Source organism: Oncorhynchus clarkii, chromosome 16, assembly GCF_045791955.1.
Source record: "Oncorhynchus clarkii lewisi isolate Uvic-CL-2024 chromosome 16, UVic_Ocla_1.0, whole genome shotgun sequence".
In the NCBI taxonomy this organism is placed as follows: Eukaryota; Metazoa; Chordata; class Actinopteri; order Salmoniformes; family Salmonidae; genus Oncorhynchus; species Oncorhynchus clarkii.
Window position 1 is genome coordinate 62,765,409 of NC_092162.1, and position 14,648 is coordinate 62,780,056.

General features: G+C 46.6%; 2 protein-coding genes across 5 annotated transcripts in view; both read right to left on the reverse strand.

Moving 5' to 3' along the window:
* The window catches only part of LOC139368881 (NUAK family SNF1-like kinase 1), a 49,426-nt gene extending 43,023 nt beyond the window's left edge, over positions 1–6,403 (reverse strand). Inside the window, exon 1 of the mRNA XM_071108341.1 lies at positions 5,687–6,403. Coding sequence (XP_070964442.1) covers positions 5,687–6,010 — 324 coding nt within the window. The 5' untranslated portion in view covers positions 6,011–6,403. The remainder of the gene's footprint in view (positions 1–5,686) is intronic.
* A 313-nt stretch (positions 6,404–6,716) lies between these two features.
* On the reverse strand, positions 6,717–13,044 carry LOC139368882 (kelch repeat and BTB domain-containing protein 12-like). Of its 4 annotated transcripts, none has more exons than XM_071108345.1 (10): positions 12,837–13,044; positions 12,303–12,480; positions 12,033–12,214; positions 11,830–11,962; positions 11,347–11,580; positions 10,910–11,259; positions 10,533–10,806; positions 10,306–10,366; positions 7,408–7,605; positions 6,717–7,336 (listed from the first exon to the last, which is right to left on the reverse strand). In XM_071108345.1, the coding sequence occupies exons 2-10, from the start codon at positions 12,471–12,473 to the stop codon at positions 7,176–7,178; spliced, it is 1,764 nt and encodes a 587-aa protein (XP_070964446.1). In that variant the 5' UTR covers positions 12,474–12,480; positions 12,837–13,044; the 3' UTR covers positions 6,717–7,175. The 4 variants fall into 4 exon arrangements, with proteins under 4 accessions (XP_070964446.1, XP_070964443.1, XP_070964445.1 ...); XM_071108342.1 differs by having other exon boundaries at positions 10,216–10,366; positions 12,303–12,509; positions 12,837–13,042; XM_071108344.1 differs by having other exon boundaries at positions 12,303–12,509; positions 12,837–13,018.
* Between the last annotated feature and the right edge of the window lie 1,604 nt (positions 13,045–14,648).

Genomic DNA, 14,648 nt, shown 5'->3' on the forward strand with positions numbered 1-14,648 from the left:
ACCACGTACCTATGTGAGAGTGGATTCTCGGCCCTCACTAGCATGAAAATTAAATACAGGCACAGACTGTGTGTGGGAAATTATTTAAGACTGAGACTCTCTCCAATACAACCCAACATTGCAGAGTTACGTGCATCCTTTCAAGCACACCCTTCTCATTAACCTTTGAGTTATTCCCAATTTTTGATGGACAAATAAGGTTTTATATGTAAGATGGTTAAATAAAAAGCAAAATGATTGATTATTATTATTGTTAATATTATTATTATTGCCCTGGTCCTATAAGAGCTCTTTGACACTTCCCATGAGCCAGGTTGTGACAAAAACCCACACTCATTCTTATGTTTAATAAATGTATTGTGTAATGTATGTGTGGCAGGCGTATGATGATGGCAAAAAACAACATTTGATTCGCAGCTGAATGTTGAATGTTTGAAGGGGTACGGAACTATAAAAAGTTTGGGAACCACTGTCCTAGAGCAAACAAACAACTATACATACCTCGGCCTAAGGTCACAGGTAACTTCCACAAAGAAGTGAAAGAGCTCAGAGACAAGGCAAGAAGGGCCTTCTATGCCATCAAAAGGAACATAAAATTCGACATACCAATTAGGATCTGGCTAAAAATACTTGAATCAGTTATAGAACCCATTGCCCTTCATCAAAGGAGATGATTGTGGACTACAGGAAAAGGAGGACCGAGCACACCCCATTCTCATCGATGGCACTGTAGTGGAGCAGGTTCAGAGCTTCAAGTTCCTTGGTGTCCACATCACCAACACCCAAGCACATCAAGACAGTCGTGAAGAGGGCACGACAAAACCTATTCCCCCTCAGGAGACTGAAAAGATTTGGCATGAGTCTTCCGATCCTCAAAAGGTTCTACAGCTGCACCATCAAGAGCATCAGTTGCTCGGCCTCCGACCGCAAGGCACTACAGAGGGTAGTGCGAACAGCCCAGTACATCACTGGGGCCAAGCTTCCTTCCATCCAGGACCTCTACACCAGGCGGTGTCAGAGGAACGCCCTAAATATTGCCAAAGACTCCAGCCACCCAGGTCATGGACTGTCCTTCAAAAACAAACCCAATTCTGATAAACTCCCATATCTACTGGGTGAAATGCCAGTGTGCCATCACGGCAGCAAGATTTGTGACCTGTTGCCACAAGAAAAGGGCAACCAGTGAAGAACAAACACCATTGTAAATACAACCCATATTTATGTTGATTTATTTTCCCTTTTCAACTTTAACTATTTGCGCATCGTTACAACACTGTATACAGTGGAAATCGGAAGTTTAAATACACTTAGGTTGGAGTCATTAAAACTTGTTTTTCAACCACTCCACAAATGTCTTGTTAACACACTATAGTTTTGGCAAGTTGGTTAGGACATCTACTTTGTGCATGACAACTAATGTTTCCAACAATTGTTTACAGACAGATTATTTCACTTAATCACAATTCCAGAGGGTCAGAAGTTTGCATACAGTAAATTGACTGTGCCTTTAAACAGCTTGGAAAATTCCAGAAAAGTATGTTATGGCTTTAGAAGCTTCTGATAGGCTAATTGACATCATTTGAGTCAATTGGAGGTGTACCTGTGGATGTATTTCAAGGCCTATTTTCAAACTAAGTGCCTCTTTGCTTGACATCATGGGAAAATCATAGTATAAAGACCATGGGACCACGCAGCCGTCATACCGCTGAGGAAGGAGACGCGTTCTGTCTCCTAAAGATGAAAGTACTGTGGTGTGTAAAGTGCAAATCAATCCCAGAACAAGAACAAAGGACCATGTTAAGATGCTGGAGGAAACAGGTACAAAAGTATCTATATCCAGAGTAAAACAAGTCCTATATCGACATAACCTGAAAGACCGCTCAGCAAGGAAGATGCCACTGCTCCAAAACCGCCATAAAAAAGCCAGATTACGGTTTGCAACTGCACATGGGGACAAAGATCATACTTTTTGGAGAAATGTCCTCTGGTCTGATGAAAGAAAAATAGAACTGGCCATAATGACCATCGCTATATTTGGAGGAATAGGGGGAGGCTTGCAAGCCATAGAACACCATCCCAACCGTGAAGCATGGGGGTGGCAGCATCATGTTGTGGGGGTGTTTTGCTGCAGGAGGGACTGGTGCACTTCACAACATAGATGGCATCATGAGGCGGGAAAATTATGTGGATATATTGAAGCAACATCTCAAGACATCAGTCAGGAAGTTAAAGCTTGGTCGCAAATGGGTCTTCCAAATGAACAATGACCCCAAGCATACCTCCAAAGTTGTGGCAAAATGACTTAAGGACAACAAAGTCAAGGTATTGGAGTGGCCATCACAAAGCCCTGACCTCAATCCTATAGAAACTTTGTGGGCAGAACTGAAAAAGTATGTGTGCAAGCAAGGAGGCCTACAAACCTGACTCAGTTACACCACCTCTGTCAGGAGGAATGGACTAAAATTATCCCAACTTATTGTGGGAAGCTTGTGGAAGGCTTTAAACAATTTAAAGGCAATGCTACCAAACACCAATTGTGTGTATGTAAACTTCTGACCCACTGGGAATGTGATGAAAAAAATATAAGCTGAAATAAATCATTCTCTCTACTATTATTCTGACATTTCACATTCTTAAAATAAAGTGGTGATCCTAACTGACCTAAGACAGGGAATTTTTACTAGGAGTAAATGTCAGGAATTGTGAAAAACTGAGTTTAAATGTATTTGGCCTCGGTTTATGTAAACTTCTGACTTCAACAGTATATTCGTAAAGACATTTCAAAAGTAATTTATTATTTTGGAACTTCTGTGAGTGTAACGTTTACGGTTTATTTCACTTTTGTTTATTATCTACTTCACTTGCTTTGGCAATGTTAACATATGTTTCACATGACAATAAAGCCCTTGAATTGAAATGGTGGGGGAGAAGCGGGTAGTGGAGACTACATGAGGAAAGGAGGGAGGGCTAGCATTTGGTGAAAGGGCTTAGAGGTTGAGGGCGTAAAAGGGGTGTGAGAGGGGGCAGTGGAGAGCATGAGGGAGTGGGGAAGAGGGAAGCACAGGGTTAACAGAAGGAGAACTGAGAGCAGGGGGGGGGGCACAGGGTTAACAGAAGGAGAACTGAGAGCATGAGGGAGTGGGGAAGAGGGAGGCACAGGGTTAACAGAAGGAGAACTGAGAGCAGGGGGGGGGGAGGCACAGGGTTAACAGAAGGAAAACTGAGAGCATGAGGGAGTGGGGAAGAGGGAGGCACAGGGTTAACAGAAGGAGAACTGGGGGCAGGGGGGGGTGTCACTTCAGGCCTGCCTCCTGCCTTCCTCTGGGGCATTAAGACCTGACCAGCAGAGCACAGAGAAGGAGGGAAGAACACTCTGGGTTTTGCTCTCTTCTAGACACCTACGGGAACACACAGCATTCCTGAAAGGACAATGACTAGGGTGTGTGCTGAAATGAGAGAAAGAGTATGAGAGAGAGAGCGAGAGAGAAAGTGGGACACAGAGAGAGAAAGAGATGGAGTCATGAGTCTAAACATATGTAGTACAAATATAGAATTAGTGTACTTGCTGGGTGGCAGAGCCGTATCTAACATAAGAGGGAGTTCAACTGCCCTCCTATAATATGTCCAATAATGCAGTTTGCGCACATTCAGTCCCACATTGTCAGTGAAAGTGACCTACAACAAAGCTTACTGTACTGACATACCCCAGACTCTCCCCTTCCCAGCCTCTCTCCATCCCTCTCCCCCTCCCAGCCTCTTTCCCTCCATCCCTCTCCCCCTCCCAGCCTCTCTCCCTCTATCCCTCTCCCCTTCCCAGCCTCTCTCCCAGCCTCTCTCCCCCTCCCAGCCTCTCTCCCCCTCCCAGCCTCTCTCCCCCTCCCAGCCTCTCTCCCTCCAAGACTCTCTCCCTCCATCCCCTCCCAGCCTCTCTCCCTCCATCCCTCTCAGCCTCTCTCCCTCCATCCCTCTCAGCCTCTCTCCCTCCATGCCTCTCCCCCTCCCAGCCTCTCTCCCTCCATCCCTCTCCCAGCCTCTCTCCCTCCATCCCTCTCCCCCTCCCAGCCTCTCCCCCTCCCAGACTCTCTCCCTCCATCCCTCTCCCCCTCCCAGACTCGTCTCCATTAGCAGACCGTCTGTTCCAACCCTAATCTGGAGTCAATGCCCCGCCCCTCTATATTCCTTCCTTCTCTCCTTTTCCATAGACCCCCTCCACATCTTCCCCCTCCCCACCACATCTCTTCTTCATCTGTCCTTCTTCACTCAGACAACAGCTCCTGATCCTGTTTCTAAAAATTATGGTCAATTTGTCTCAAGGAATTCTCAGTATGCACTGGCCACTGGCTCAAGGAATTCTACCACCATCTCGCTCTCCCTCTCTTCTATTCTTTATCCCCCGCTCTCCCTCTTCTATTCTTTATCCCTCGCTCTCCCTCTCTTCTATTCTTTATCCCCCGCTCTCCCTCTCTTCTATTCTTTATCCCCCGCTCTCCAGTAAATGTAGGAAAGAGGGACTGGGTGTACAGTACAGTAGCAGACAGTGACAGGATTGGGCTAGTCTCCTAATCTGATATCCCATCAGATTATCTCTATAATAACATGTTTGTTTACTAAAAATCAGAAAGGGGTATCTATCTCTTTGTCTTCAGCTCACAGTAGACTGAAGGATTAAACCCTGAACTACGAGCAACAAAACCATTAAAACAAAACAATTCTCTCTCTCATAATGTATTATTTTTCTCAGGTACATTAATAGATAGCCAATAGCCATATTGCAAATCATATAATGCGCATGTCATATGGTTCTTTCCCCTTTAGAATAACCAATCCTTCATTATCACACCTAGAATGGAACTATGTCTGTTACATTTGGTCTGTGTTTGGAAGGGAAAACCTAGTCAGTTACACAACTGAATACATTCAACCAAAATGTGTCTTCCACATTTAACACCATGTCTGTCTTCATCAAAGTCTGGGGAGTAGTTGTTGCGGGATTAACTACCTCGCTGAAGGGCAGTTACTGCAGATTTGTACATCTTTCGGTTACACTCTAACCGCTAGGCTGCCTGCCCTCCGTGTCTGTGTGTGGGCCTGGGTGCATGCCAGTGAGAGTGTGTGAGGGGTCAAGGGTAATGAGTCAGATAACGAGAAGGTGGCCTAGGCCCTCAGAAGGCCCCTGATCCCTGGCATAGCAGCGGGTATGAGCTAATCCACTACAGATGGCACGCAGGCACACAAAGTACGCATCTATTCATTAGACCGATGACAACACCTTCCCCATACAATCTGTCCTCTATCACACATGAATAATTAATAACACACACAATACATAATTCTGATAAGAACCAAAACATAACTGAAGGACAGCTGCCTGAGACTTCCAGGCACAGCCAAGGGCAAGACACACACATCATCTGGGGTCCCTTTGTTCGAATGATATAGCAAACGCACGATACAGGTAACAAACAAAATGTCAATAACAGATGCATATTTTGCCTTGGTACCCCTAACATAGAAGGCAGCACACATTCAGAAACATTTGGTTGCAATGATGAGTTGGTCTAATATCTGTAAAGTGAACATTTAGGTTATAATATGACATAAAAGGCTAACACATGGAAAGGAAGGACAGTATAGGATCGAGATAGACAGAGACATAGTTAATTGAAAAACAAACAAAAACACCCACTGTCTTCCTGGTCGTTCTCTCCACCGCCCTCTTCACTTTCCCGTAGGTGCCTTTTCCCAGCGTCTCCATTACCTCGTAGCGGTGTTTCAAATTGTGTTTATGTTGGTGCTTCTTCACTTCCACCGGCATAGAGCCACTTTCCCCGGTGTGGCTGGGGCGCTTGTCCCCGCTGAGGAGACGACGGCTGTCCAGACTTGAGGTCTCGGAGCCATCATCGCCGGTTTCGGTATCTGCCGTGTCCTGCATGTTGTCCCTCCGTTCTGACCGGTCTTCAGTGCTCATCACGCTGCTGCGGTGGTCTCTGCGAATTTCCCGCCTGCCCATCCTGGTCTCGCTCAGTGCGCACCTGTCGCAACTAGTTACCTACCTGGCAGCGGAAATATTTCATAAACTGACACAGGATGTGTTATATTTCTTTATCCCTACAAACAACGAAAGGAAGCCTCAAATTGCCCAGTTTCATAGCAGATAGATGAAGCAACAAAACACCAGGCTACTATCAATGATTCACTCTGCTTGAGGACATTAAATGTCAAAGGGGTATTCGGTTAATAATCCCAGACATCAGCTCATTAGGGAAACCCTTGTTCCATTTGTCTCGCCTCCCGTTCTTATGCTACTGTTCATACTTGCTCTCTCTCTTTCCTCTATCTGAAAACAAATCACAACAAATCAGCAGTGAGAACCACATGGTCCCATTGGGTTGGTGGATCCGCCCCAGTCCATACCGATGCCAGCTGTCATAGCAACATGCAGCGTCACACTAATTTAGGATCGTTTGGGCTTTCCGCCGACCTATTTCTGACCATGCCGAACAGTAGGAGAAGGAGAAGAAATGCTTGGCACGTAAGCAACGTCCTCGAGGAATGACCCGTTCAATCAGACTTGTTTGTTTTCCGTTCCCCGGAAAAATAAACGCTTGAGATGGACATCAGTTAAAGATCCAGTACATTGTTAAACTGTGAATATGTATTGTGGAAGGAGAGAAATAGGCCTACAGACCAGACATTTTATATTTGGAAAGCCTGAATGTCTTAATTTGTATTTTATTGAAACACAGAGTTCAGATGTTAGTACAGGCATCACATCATGCAGAGTCTGTGTGATAGGCTAGTAGTCTATAGCCCTCAAGCTCAACTGCCAGTTCTACTGCATTATTTCATGGACTGATTTAGACCTGGGACACCAACTAATGATCAGGTAGAACAGAAAACCAGCAGGCTCCGGACCTCATAGGGTAAGAGTTGAATACCCCTGGTCTAAAGCTTAGGCTGTCCTTACAGAGTAAGTTTACAGAGCAATTGATTTCCATACCTTATCCTTTCATCTGAGGGATACCACATACAGTACTTATAAGCTTATAGGCTATCATGTCTTGACGATGAAACAAAGTTATAGGGTAGGCCTAGAGCAACATGAGTCCCTCTTTATGCAATATTGTCTCTGTGTTTTCTCTTCCTCTGAGTAGGCCATTTTTGTCCTGTGTCCATCAATGGTCAGAGCTCGGGGTTGAGAGATCACGGGGGTTGAGGTTGGCCACCAGACAGACGCTGTAGCTGTCATGCATGGCTGCTCGACGCTCCACCACCGTCCACACGTTGTCCTTGGGATCCAGCTCTAAGATCTCCTTGGTGATGATCTCATGGCGACCTGTCAAAATATGATTGATAATTGATTGATTCATTTATTGATTGATCAGTGTAAATGTGTTTGGTTCTCACCTGCCCCCTTGTAGTAGCCACAGAGGTACAGCTTGCCGTCCACCTCCCCAATGTTGGAGGCATTGGTTCGTAAAGAGAGGAGAGCTGTGGGGAGGGTTGGCCCTGACCTCCAGGTATCTTCTTCTGGGTTGTAGATCTCCACTGAGCTCAGGCAGCGACGAGATTGGCCACGGTCCTCCCCCTCACACCCTATACCCCCTGGAGAACACACATATGCACTGAAAATAAATATAAACATAACATGTAAAGTGTTGGTCCCATGTTTCATGAGCTACAATACAAGGTCCCAGACATGTTCCATACGCACAAAAAGCTTATTTCGCTCTAATTTTGTGCACAAATGTGTTTACATCCCAGTTAGTGAGCATTTCTCCTTTGCCAAGATAATACATCCACCTGACATGTGTGGCATATCAAGAAGTTGATTAAACAGCATGATCATTACACAGGTGCACCTTGTGCTGGGGGACAATAAAGGGCCACTCTAAAAATGTGCAGTTTTGTCACACAACACAATGCCACAGATGTCTCAAGTTTTGAGGGAGCATGCAATTGGCATGCTGACTGCAGGAATGTCCACCAGAGCTGTTTCCAGATAATTTAATGTTAATTTCTCTACTGTAAGCCGCCTTCAATGTCGTTTTTGAATACTTTCCAAAGGCACTGTACATGTGGTGTGCGGTTGTGAGGCCGGTTGAACGTACTGCTAAATTCTCTTTTTGACTTTTTCCACATTTTGTAATGTAAAAGCCTTATTCTAAAATGGATTCAATCGTTTTTTCCCCTCAACAATCTATACACAATATGCGATAATGACAAAGCAAAAACAGGTTTTTAGACATTTTTGCAAATTTATTTTTAAAAAATTGAAAAATGAAATATCAGTATTCTGACCCTTTACTCAGTACTTTGTTGAAGCTCCTTTGGCACTGATTGCAGCATCGATTCTTCTTGGGTATGACGCTACAAGCTTGGCACACCTGTATTTGGGGAGTTTCTCCCATTCTTCTCTGCAGATCCTCTCAAGCTCTATCAGGTTGGATGGGGAGCGTTGCTGTATAGCTATTTTCATGTCTCCAGAGATGTTTGATTGGGTTCAAGTCTGGGCTCTGGCTGGGCCACTCAAGGACATTCAGAGACTTGTCCCAAAGCCACTCCTGCGTTGTCTTGGCTGTGTGCTTAGGGTTGTTGTCCAGTTGGAAGGTAAACCCCTTTCGTCACAGTCTGAGGTCCTGAGTGCTCTGGAGCAGGTTTTCATCAAGGATCTCTCTGTACTTTGCTCTGTTCATCTTTGCCTCGATCCTGACTAGTCTCCCAGTCCCTGACGCTGAAAAACATCCCCACAGCATGATGCTGCCACTACCATGCTTCACTGTAGGGATGGTGCCAGGTTTACTCCAGACGTGACGCTTGGCATTCAGGACAAAGAGTTCAATATTGGTTTTTATCAGACCAGAGAATCTTGTTTCTCATGGTCTGAGAGTCTTTAGGTGCCTTTTGGCAAACTCCAAGCGGGCTGTCATGTGCCTTTTACTTAGGAGTGGCTTCCGTCTGGCCACTCTATCATAAAGACCTGATTGGTGGAGTGCTGCAGAGATGCTTGTCCTTCTTGAAGGTCCTACAACATCTCCACAGAGGAACTCTGGAGCTCTGTCAGAGTGACCATCAGGTTCTTGGTCACCTCCCTGACCAAGGCCCTTCTCCCCTGATTGCTCACTTTGGCTGGGAGGCTAGCTCTAGGAAGAGTCTTGGTGGTTCCAAACATCCTCCATTTAAGAATAATGGAGGCCACTGTGTTCTTGGGGACCTTCAATGCTGTAAAATAAGAATTTGTTCTTAACTGACTTGCCTAGTTAAATAAAAAATGTTCCGTTCACTATTATGTTCCAACTGTTTTGACCCTCATGCCTCCATCTGGATGAAGTGAGAAAAATAAAGACAGAAAACGTCCTAGCATGTAGATCTCTCCATTGAAAGACGTGCTCTAACCTGGCATGTAGATCTCTCCATTGAAAGACGTACTCTAACCTGGCATGTAGATCTCTCCATTGAAAGACATGCTCTAACCTGGCATGTAGATCTCTCCATTGAAAGACATGCTCTAACCTGGCATGTAGATCTCTCCATTGAAAGACGTGCTCTAACCTGGCATGTAGATCTCTCCATTGAAAGACGTACTCTAACCTGGCATGTAGATCTCTCCATTGAAAGACGTGCTCTAACCTGGCATGTTGATCTCTCCATTGAAAGACGTGCTCTAACCTGGCATGTAGATCTCTCCATTGAAAGACGTGCTCTAACCTAGCATGTAGATCTCTCCATTGAAAGGCGTGCTCTAACCTGGCATGTAGATCTCTCCATTGAAAGACATGCTCTAACCTGGCATGTAGATCTCTCCATTGAAAGACGTACTCTAACCTGGCATGTAGATCTCTCCATTGAAAGACGTGCTCTAACCTGGCATGTAGATCTCTCCATTGAAAGACGTACTCTAACCTGGCATGTAGATCTCTCCATTGAAAGACGTACTCTAACCTGGCATGTAGATCTCTTCATTGAAAGACGTACTCTAACCTGGCATGTAGATCTCTCCATTGAAAGACGTGCTCTAACCTGGCATGTAGATCTCTCCATTGAAAGACGTGCTCTAACCTAGCATGTAGATCTCTCCATTGAAAGACGTGCTCTAACCTGGCATGTAGATCTCTCCATTGAAAGACGTGCTCTAACCTGGCATGTAGATCTCTCCATTGAAAGACGTGCTCTAACCTGGCATGTAGATCTCTCCATTGAAAGATGTGCTCTAACCTAGCATGTAGATCTCTCCATTGAGTGTAGCGACCCCACAGCGGTAGCGTGAGTATCTCATGTTCTCACACTCTATCCACCGGTCCTTGCCTGGGTCAAACTGGAACACACGGCTACTCAGCCTGTCTGGCTCATCGTCTGGACGGTCCGACTGGAGGGGGACGAAGGAGGGGTGGAGAGAGAGGATGGGGGTGAGGAAGGGAGAAGGGAGGAGGATCAGAGTTTTTCCCAAGTTGCACTTTGTAACAAAAAAGCATAAAAAGCATCACATAACCTATATGTGATTGAGTGGTTTTTTGACTGACATCCCTGCTCACCTGTGGCGTCCAGCCCCCCAGCACGTAAAGGTGGTCCTTGAGGCTGACCACACAGTGACAGGCCAATGGGAGAGGCAGAGGAGCGAAGCTCAGCCAGGACCCGCCCCTTCTCAGCGACCACCTCTCAACACTGTTGGTGATGATGTAATGGTTCCTGACCTTCATCTGTCCCCCCAGCAGGTAGAGGGCATCACCTAGTGCCGCCAGGGCATACATGTCCCTGTACCCCACCCAGCATAGCTCCTCCCAGCTGCCCTCACAAGACCGATCATACCTGGGCAGACAACAGAGGACAGGTATGTATTTTATACACACACACACACACACACACACACACACACACACACACACACACACACACACACACACACACACACCTGTACATCCCCAGCCTCTTGGTCCTGTGTTCGTCCTCCTCTTCTACAGCCACCACTATGCTGTTGTCCCTTGTCACCGCCCCTGCCGTGATCGTCCCTGTCCCCTTCACTGGAGAGGGGATGTAGTACGTCCTTCTGGCCTGGGGGGCGAAGCATAAGCTGAGGTCAGCCTGACCCCCCCGGCGGGCTGGGACGCCCCCTTCATCAGTCCCCCCCAGGCAGAGGAGCAGGTCTGTGGTCTCCATCCCGTAACGCAGGGTGGGGCGAGGAGGGGCAGCCGCCACAGAGAGATAAGAAGTCTGAAGAGCCGCGTCGATCATCCCGAAGCATTCCGCATCCCGGAGCAATACCTGCAACCATACACTTACAATTAGTAGGGTGGACATAGCTTTAAACTCTCCTTCTCTCCATCCTCCTCTTTCTCTTTCCATCCTCACCGGGTTTCTCCTCCTGGCCCTCCTGAGGAAGTTGGGGTCTATCAGCTCCAGTCGTACCCGCCTGAGGAGCTCCACGGCCTGGGCCTCACTCTGCTCATCTCCCCTGCGCTTCTCCACCCAGCGCAGCACCAGTTCCAGGACGCTCTCCTCCTGGGTCACATTCAGGTCGTCTGAACCCAGCAGACCCCCCAAACTCTGGGCGTCCAACTCCAACACCTCCTCTTCCTGACACACCTGAAAGGAGAGGGGAGGAGGGGAGAGAGATAGAGAGAAAGAGAAGAGAGGTGATACAAAGAGATGACGTTGTGAGTGAGAGTAGGTAATACATTTAATAAATGTTTATATGTCAGACCGCTCTGTTTAATTCTGCCTGTAGACAGATGCAGGGAACTACTGCTCTCTTGTGGTGAGAAGAGGAAATGGACATGACTGTGGCAGTTGGGAAGAATTATACTCAGATTATACTGAATGATATGGTCCTACCTGGGCAAAGTGACGACACAAGTATCTCAGGGCGAGGTCTGCCAGGTCAGCGGCCCCCAGGTCTCTGGCCCAGTGGTACAGTCCTACACAGTTGGAAGTATCCATGCTGTCCAACATGTAGCTCTGACACAACCTGTAATAGTGACCATAATGTAGTGATTGTATTAGTCGTGTCATGGCTAACAGTAGCCACCTGAACCCACCTGAATGCCCCGTCTATGTGCAGCAGGAAGGCAGCAGCGGCCACTCCCTGAGTGTTGTCGTGGGAGAGAGGCAGCTGGGCGCGGTACATGTACCCCAGGAGCAGCTCCAAGCTCTGGGCAGGAGTGTCCCTGAGAGGCACCTCACCTCCACGGGTCTCCCTCAGACCACAGGTAAACATGGCCTGGAGGGATAAAATAAGTATGGTAAACACCATGGTAAAATGGTCATATTTATTTTGGGGTTCATTGAAACAAGCACAATTATCTTACCTGGAAGTAAGGGCTGAAGGCGGATAGCACCACCCGGTGGCAGGGGAAGGGAATGCCCTCGGCCAGGAGAACCACGTCAGTCAGTTCCCTGGCCCCCCACATCCTCTCCAGCTGCCCCAGCAGAAGAAGTCCATGTTCAGCCTGACCAGGCGCCATCACCTGGGGGTCCATCTCTCACCTTGGAGGGTGAAGATGGCTCTGCTAAACCTGGAGAGAGAGAGAGAGAGAGAGAGAGAGAGAGAGAGAGAGAGAGAGAGAGAGAGAGAGAGAGAGAGAGAGAGAGAGAGAGAGAGAGAGAGAGAGAGAGAGAGAGAGAGAGAGAGAGAGAGAGAGAGAGAGAGAGAGAGAGAGAGAGAGAGAGAGAGGGAAGAGAGAGTGGGGACATCAGAAATAGACACAACGGTGTGTGTAACACTACACCAGGGCAGACATGCTCCTTGTACACCCCACACGACAGACATTGAGCTGTAGCGGTAGAGTTAGATTAAGAAGCAATACCATGACATTAGTTTACTCTGATCAGAGCTACTGTACCAGCAGTCTGCAGGACAACCTCTCCAGGGCTCGGTGCTTCTCTTTCAGGACTGGAGTCATGTCAGTTGCATTGTATCATAATGGAGAATGGAGTTGTGTCTCTGTCAATGGCCGTTGCTGTGTCTGTCCCTAATACTGTTTGGTTGCTGTTTGTCTCTGTCTCTGTGTGTGTGTGTGTGTGTGTGTGTGTGTGTGTGTGTGTGTGTGTGTGTGTGTGTGTGTGTGTGTGTGTGTGTGTGTGTGTGTGTGTGTGTGTGTGTGTGTGTGTGTGCGTGTGTGTGTGTGTGTGCGTGTGTGTGTGTGTGTGTGTGTGTAAACAGGTTTTAAATAGATCAGTGCAAGGGAGCCATGTGTCTCTGCTGTAGTTCAGTCAGGGCTAAATGCTTTGCTGAAAATGTGCACTTCTCCCATTGACTCTGATGCATGATGCATCTACAGAAACCGCAACGATCAAACTATCTATGGCTATGGCTCCACCCAGTATCAAAATATACTAAACGTTTTGATAATAGTTGGTATTCACAGTGCTTAGTGGTACTGTTAAAATGTCATTTGAAGCATTTCTCCAATTTGATGTATTATTTGACCTACAAACAAGAATTGTTGTTGGCAAATAGGTCAGAATGAAATAGTGTACAGTTGAAGGAGATTGGCTACTACTGTACGAAAGTCCACAGCGGACATATAAATAAAAAAAGGATTCCCATGTTAGGTCGTGATCACAACATATTTATCTCATGATCACGACATAATAAAAGTTGTTTTGTCGAGCCCACGACATAATAAAAGTTGTTTTGTCGAGTCCACGACATAAACTCCATACATTTTAGTCATTTAGCAGACGCTAATATCCAGAGCGACTTACAGGAGCAATTAAGGTTAAGTACCTTGCTCAAGGGCACATTGGCAGATTTTATTTTCATCTAGTCAGCTCAGGGATTCGAACCTGCCACCCACAGGAGTGGACGTATTGACAAGAGATTCGCAGCGGTGTCACAGTGCACCAGAGGCAGATCTGTTAAGTAACCATGTGCTAGTGTACAGGGTCCTTCTTATCAAAGCTCCAACAATAAAAGGCAAGCGATGGCAAACTGAGGAATTACAAATTCCAAACAAACTGTATGTGTCTAGTCCAGCGTTTCCCAAACTCGGTCCTGGGCACTCCAAGGGGTGCACCTTTTGGTTTTTGCCATAGTATCACAATGCTTATTCAAATGATGAACTCATATTCAAGCTTTGGTTATTTGAATCAGCTGTGTAGTGTTAGGGCAAAAACCTAACGTGCACCCCTTGGGGTCCCCAGGACCGAGTTTGGGAAACGTTGATCTGAGATCATTTTTCTAACTGGATGAATGGCAGAGCTGTCCTTCAACACAACATCATTTAGCCCACCATTTGTGACTATAATGACAAATAGACTGCAGCCTTCATGAAATGTTGTAGTATTTAGAAACCTCAACATGTGATTCACTTTAGCTGTTTTACCAGTTTAGTTTTTCTGTACTATTTGTTATCTATCACCAATACTGATCCACTGTGGGCTCTGCCTCCTCAGCCGGACTGTCAATCTATCACCAATACTGATCCACAGTGGGCTCTGCCTCCTCAGCCGGACTGTCAATCTATCACCAATACTGATCCACAGTGGGCTCTACCTCCTCAGCCGTAACTGTCAATCTATCACCAATACTGATCCACAGTGGGCTCTGCCTCCTCAGCTGGACTGTCAATATATCACCAATACTGATCCACAGTGGGCTCTGCCTCAGCCGGACTGTTAATCTATCACCAATACTGATCCACAGTGGGCTC

Bases quoted from the DNA above. Each gene is read 5' to 3' on its own strand.
- LOC139368882 (XM_071108342.1), bottom strand. From the start codon at position 12,473: ATGGACCCCCAGGTGATGGCGCCTGGTCAGGCTGAACATGGACTTCTT. The intron at 12,215-12,302 runs GTAAGATAATTG...TTATCCCTCCAG, and splicing joins CCTTCAGCCCTTACTTCCAG to GCCATGTTTACCTGTGGTCT. The intron at 10,807-10,909 runs GTGTGTGTGTGT...TTGTCTGCCCAG, and splicing joins AAGAGGCTGGGGATGTACAG to GTATGATCGGTCTTGTGAGG.